The sequence below is a fragment of the Gymnoscopelus braueri genome (assembly GCF_963280865.1).
Source record: "Gymnoscopelus braueri genome assembly, chromosome: 10".
Classification (NCBI taxonomy): domain Eukaryota; kingdom Metazoa; phylum Chordata; class Actinopteri; order Myctophiformes; family Myctophidae; genus Gymnoscopelus; species Gymnoscopelus braueri.
In genome coordinates this window covers 33,202,328-33,208,019 of record NC_137611.1, presented here as the reverse complement: position 1 = coordinate 33,208,019, position 5,692 = coordinate 33,202,328, and the positions used below count along the sequence as shown (strand labels likewise).

Here is a 5,692-nt window from a genome sequence, read left to right as displayed (position 1 = left end):
CAGGTCAAGGTGAAATAGTGTAATATATGACGCATCGATAATAAAGCTTGAGAACATCAAGTCATATGATTTCCATCATGTGGAATCTTAAGGTCAGTCTGTGTACAGTGTCTCTCTGATTAAAGGTTAGATAGGAGGCTTCTCTTCTCGTGACCATGATTCTGCACTTACCATGGGGAATGCCTTCCTTACATCACATCACTTCTGTGACATTGGCCAGCAACACTGCATGACTTGTGACACAATAGGAAAAGAAGGGGGGCAGAAGGAGTCGTTTAGACTGGTTGAAGCCTGACTTCTATTTTCAGTGAACGACACTGTCGTACGACAGAGCATAAAGTAGGCATTACACAACCTGGTTGCATGCTATCATCTCATTTACAAACCTTAGAAATTCCAGGCATGCATTGTAAGCCACACCTTTAATTCCATTCCAAGTCCAGAGCAAGTCAACAAATGGCTGTTAAAAGCTTGAACACTTTTGTAACCTCACTAAATGTAGTTTGAATAATGCAAAATACATGTTATGTCCAGTTATATACATATGATTTATGTGATGTAATATCCACAGTATATGTAATGCATTGTAGGTCTGTTACACTTTGGAAAAAAACATGCACTGTAAATACACAATTCTTCTTTAGTAAAGCATTACTAATTGTGTATTCAGTTGTTCTTGTCTCATCAGGGCACACATGACAGTCACAAACGGGCTCTATTCAAAGAAATCACCTGGCTAAATTGTCCAACAAATCTCTGGGTTTGAGTGAAAGGGGAATCTGTGCGGATGAATGAGTGCGTCCTGCTGACCCAGGCAAAACCCACAGCAGAGAACGGCAAGGATTATTGTTCTGCTTCCAGCACAGAGATGTCACCAAGGACAGCGTGACCCCTCTGATCCACACGTGACTCCTCTTTACAACTGTTTGCTGGGGAAAGGGGGGTATTGGGATTCACCTCTGCTTTGTTACATTTCCAGAAATGCAAAATGAAAGGACAAGGAAAGCCATCTAGTTCTGGTTCCAAAACTATTTTTTATTGAACACAATGCCAACTGTGTCTTTTATAAGAATTTGCAAATATTTAAGAGTAAAAAAAAAGAAACATAAATACACTTAAATATCATTAGAAATAACTTAACTTGTAGAAAACAACTGTGCCACTTAAAAACCAGCGGGCACCTGAAACACTGAACACACAGAACATATTCTTCACTGTTCATTGGATATTTAGCCCTTCCCTTTTTAAATATAATATATATATAAAAATAATAATAATAACAAAAACAATTGTAACAACATCAACAATGTAAATGAAAGTGAAATTTCAAAGGTCCAGTGTTTCAACAAGTGCTTTTGTTTAAGCGGAGATAGGTTCTAAGGCCTTCGTCCCCCTCAACCACAGTGCTTGAGTTTCTCTCCACTTTTTCCACAAGTGCCTTGCCACACAAATACATGTTATAATCCATATACAGTGTCCTCCTTTACATTAACAAGCACAGAGGCTTTTTATTGCCTTAATAAAAAAGTGCCTTGCTGTCTTGTCTGGTTGCCAAGGCCAAGTGTCACAACTTCCTGACAGTCCTGACCCATTGGAAAACCATGCCCATTTTATTATTCAACACATCCCATCAAGATTGCAGGGTCCTCATCGTTATTCCTCCAAATTCATTAAGTTTGGTGCTGCGGTTTCATTATCCCACCAGCTATGCTTTGGGATTTGACCCCATGGTGGAAACGGGTCCATCAGCGTTCACACCACTCTTCCTATGCAGATAACAGAACCATTAATGGTCTTTGCTGCTGGTAGCGAAGCTGTTCATCGTTCAGGTAAGTTAATGATGGGCACCCACTGGTCCATACACCGGCTCTCCCTGCAGAAGTGATTCACTTTGCTCAAAGCAGGGTCCTTCCACTGTGAAGCGTGTGGGCTCTGATAAAATCAAGAAAATGGGAGAAAAGATTTTAATAATTTGTAGGTATATTTACATGGGATCTTGCAGGTGACAAAAGAATTGTGACATAAAAAAGACCATGCTGAAATTCTACAAATCATGTGAAGGGGAGCAGGTGTAAGTAATAAATGTGTACAGCTGTGCATGAGGGCATGTTCTGGCATGTCCTTCCTAGAAGTGAAACTCACATGCTTGGAAATGGCAGTTGCAAGACTACAGTGCAGTTTAATAAACATGTTTTAAAGGGAATTGAACATTGCTGCAATTTCACATGAGCCTGATTACTATGCAATGTCCTATAATATTATGAATTTGCTTGTGCTCATGTGACCACAAACTCATACAATTGCAAAAACTGAAATTTTACAGAGACAAATTATTCATAAACAGTGTAACGCTCATTCCACATAGAAGGGATTGGGTGAAGACAATTGGCACTTACAGTGACCAGGACACAATGCAGGTCCATGGGCTCTCCTCCAGTCTGCTTCCCCCCTCCACCTACACCAAGGATCTCTGCTAGGCGGCTGGTGTTGTTCACCCTGAGGATGTTGATGTCATTCTCACAGCAGAACGCCTGAATGAGTGTGAAGTGGATCTGGAGGGCCACGTCTTTGACATCATCGTCGTCCGTAGCCAGAATGCAAAGGACCACGTTATCAGGATCTCTGAAAGGTTGGAAGAAAAAACAGTGTTACTTTTGTTAGGTTTCCTCTTAGTTGTTTTGCACATTTGCAAAGGAATGAATACAATAATCTCATGTATAACATGTTAAATGTGCAAATGCTTTAAAACATTTTTTAAACCCTTTCAAAATTATTTTTTTTATATCAGAAGGGTGGTTTAACACATGTATATACATTTTTGTCAGTTTGATGATCATTCGTTGTTGGGTTCTACTGCATTTATTTCCAAGGTGGTGTTTAATGGCTCCTAGTTTTACAGTAAAAGTTATCCTTAACAACCATGCCTTGATAAGAAGTGTGTTATATCTGATAAGTCCACTTACACATTGAGTGACTTGGCTGCTTCATAGACACCAACAGTTATGCAGCCTTGTGGCAACGCGGAACTGAGGACCTCCTCCAATGCTTTGGCCACAGAATCCATTCTGTAACACAATGAGAAATACAATACACATGTCAGTATTAGGTAACAACTTAGGTTAAATCACACATTCCAGCCTTTGCTTTGTGCAGCTGTGTGGTCATGCTAGGCTTTGCTAGCTAAACCTGCACCCAAGACTATATAAGTAGGCTAGTGTGGTTTGTCAGTCACCACAGAAAATAACACATTTTGCAGGCGAAATGACTTGCAAAAAAAACACAAATTATCTACTTTCCTTTCAAGTTGTTTTAAACCAGAACATGTTATCTCGTGCAAATGAAATGTGCATCGGTGGGTTAGGTAAGTTTTCTCTTGCTGAAAGTGCCTCGTGACAGTGGCTCAACCACAGGGGCTCAGCATGAGGTGTCCTTCGAGTATTTCATACATTTAAAACACTAAGCTACTGACATTCAACGTGTATCACTATATGCTGCATATTAACTACCTAGGTTGCAGACGGTGACAACTTTTCAAAACGACGCATAACGTGCACCGGCCGGCCGCATGTCGACATGAACAAAGTCCTGTACACTCTGGCTGACGGCACGCCGGCTGGACTTGTGTTACAATGTCTAATGTCTCATTTAATGGATGTCTCTGCACATACCTTTCTTGTGAATAATCCCCAGTTAGTTCCTCAAACGTCATGTTGTACATAAAATCCAAGTCCACCGTATGATGCACGTCCAGAGAGGGCAAAGCTAGCGCCGATGATTGACTTTATATGGGTCGTCTCTTCTCTGGCTGGATCTCTCGACAAGCAGCACGCTCCGATCTGTCGTTCAACAACTGAGCAACTCATCTGGTAACTTCTCCTGACATTCTCCTGGACAATGTGCTGTTGTTACTGTCTCGTTTGCATACGCCTGGCGATTGGCCGCAAAAACAGCAGCAACAGTTATGAGCCCAGCTGATTGGCTGGGCCTGCCCAGGAAGGTGTGGCCTGGCTGACCGGGTTGCAGCTGCAGGCAGCAGATACTGTGTGTAAAGTGTGAACTACTAAAGGATAAGTTAACTGAATGCAAAATGCTATATTTCACAAATTAACTAGTGTGCATATCATATTGTATTTTCTTTATGTCAGTGAGACACTCCTAAAGTTGAAATAAAGACAGGTCTGGATAGAGATGCCTGCCTAAATCTAAAACACTAAATCTAATTTGTCACCCTGATCTAACAGAAGACAGACTGTGTTTTATGGCTACAGTTTTACACAATGAATGCACCTCTCCCGAAAGGGTGCGGGTGTGTTGAGAGGACATGGCAACCAGGCGTCTGCACTCTGATTGCTTGGAGGGGGCTAGGGGGGGGGGGGGGGTGACTGGACCGTTCACAAGCGAGCGAAAACCAGCCGAAACCGCGCGCAGGTGATGGACAGAATCCAAAGCATTGGCGCCAGAGAAAAGCAAACAAATGGATAATAAAAAACCTTAACACCGATTCCTGTCTCAAGTGCGTGTATTACTCGCTAAAGTCTATGAAACAATTAGTCTGGAACAGATTGATGTGACCTTCCATGTGCATACGATACGGTATCAACTGGTTATGACGTCATTGGTCCCGTTTAAGTTACTGACTGCATGAGCATTTAAATGTCTGATCATGCAAATGTGAAAATGAGATTTATCTCTGCATTATGTCTTCCAAATTGTGGAGTGTGAACAATTTCTCCAAGGGGTTTGCAAGCCGCTGTGCTGGACAAGACATAGCCTAATCAAAATAAGTCATTCAAAATTGAACAAAAAAAATTAAAAAAGGAAATATCATGAGTTTTTTGTTTTAAAATATAGGCCTATATATCATTTACAGTTGAATTTGAATCAACTTCAAAGTTGAAGTTGAAGTTGTGACCTGCTGTGTTTCTGTGAACAAGCAGGGAGAGAAAGAAAGGTGATATGTCGCATCCTGGTGGTTGCATCCTAGACATTTTCAGGACAATTTTGTATATCTTATTACATAAAACAGAGAAATAGATGGGACTCTTCCCAGAAATGGGTGTGACCAGCAATGCATGAGTCTGTGGGAAAGTGGAGAATCCCAGTTCTGACTTTTAAGTATTTGTGATTGTTGTGACCTACTTTTACTGCTCCAGAAAAACCTGAGACCTGCAACAAAAATCACGTTTCCCCCCTTTAATTTAAGATTGATGGATTTTTTAAAAACATTTTAATTAGAGTAGCCAGTAATTTTTCTCCCCAATTTAGCCGTTATTCCAATTAATTCCATTCCACATTTCTGTGTTGTCACTGCTGCCAGGTGAGGAGCCCCCACCAGGAGGAAGTAGAGCCTTCATCCTACTACCCCCGCCCAACACTCCCTGCTGACAGGTGCAGTGAATGCCATCACCTTTCTATGGGAGTTCTAAGTGAGTTCTAAGTTTCAGGAGGCCCCCTTTGGCCTCCTGAAACAGAACATTTTTTTAAGGGATGGTGTCAGGACATTCCACACTTAGGTGGCGGTGCAGTAGAAAGAGAATTTACCCATGTTTGTTCTAGGTGGGTGGTACCAGATCATGGTTGTTGCTCCCTCTAGTTTTGTGCAGGTGGTTGGTATGAGGGTAATGAGGGCATTGAGGGCAGAGCCCCTTTGACTATGGCCAGACTAATGTCACTGCATAAATCTGCCGAGGGC

At 41.6% G+C, this 5,692-nt stretch overlaps 1 protein-coding gene across 1 annotated transcript; it reads right to left on the bottom strand.

Annotated features, from left to right (window-relative positions):
- Positions 1–1,014: 1,014 nt before the first annotated feature.
- On the bottom strand, positions 1,015–3,869 carry gadd45aa (growth arrest and DNA-damage-inducible, alpha, a). Its single transcript, XM_080440095.1, has 4 exons — positions 3,669–3,869; positions 2,964–3,065; positions 2,397–2,622; positions 1,015–1,932 (listed from the first exon to the last, which is right to left on the bottom strand). The coding sequence occupies exons 1-4, from the start codon at positions 3,716–3,718 to the stop codon at positions 1,819–1,821; spliced, it is 492 nt and encodes a 163-aa protein (XP_080296221.1). The 5' UTR covers positions 3,719–3,869; the 3' UTR covers positions 1,015–1,818.
- Positions 3,870–5,692: the final 1,823 nt, after the last annotated feature.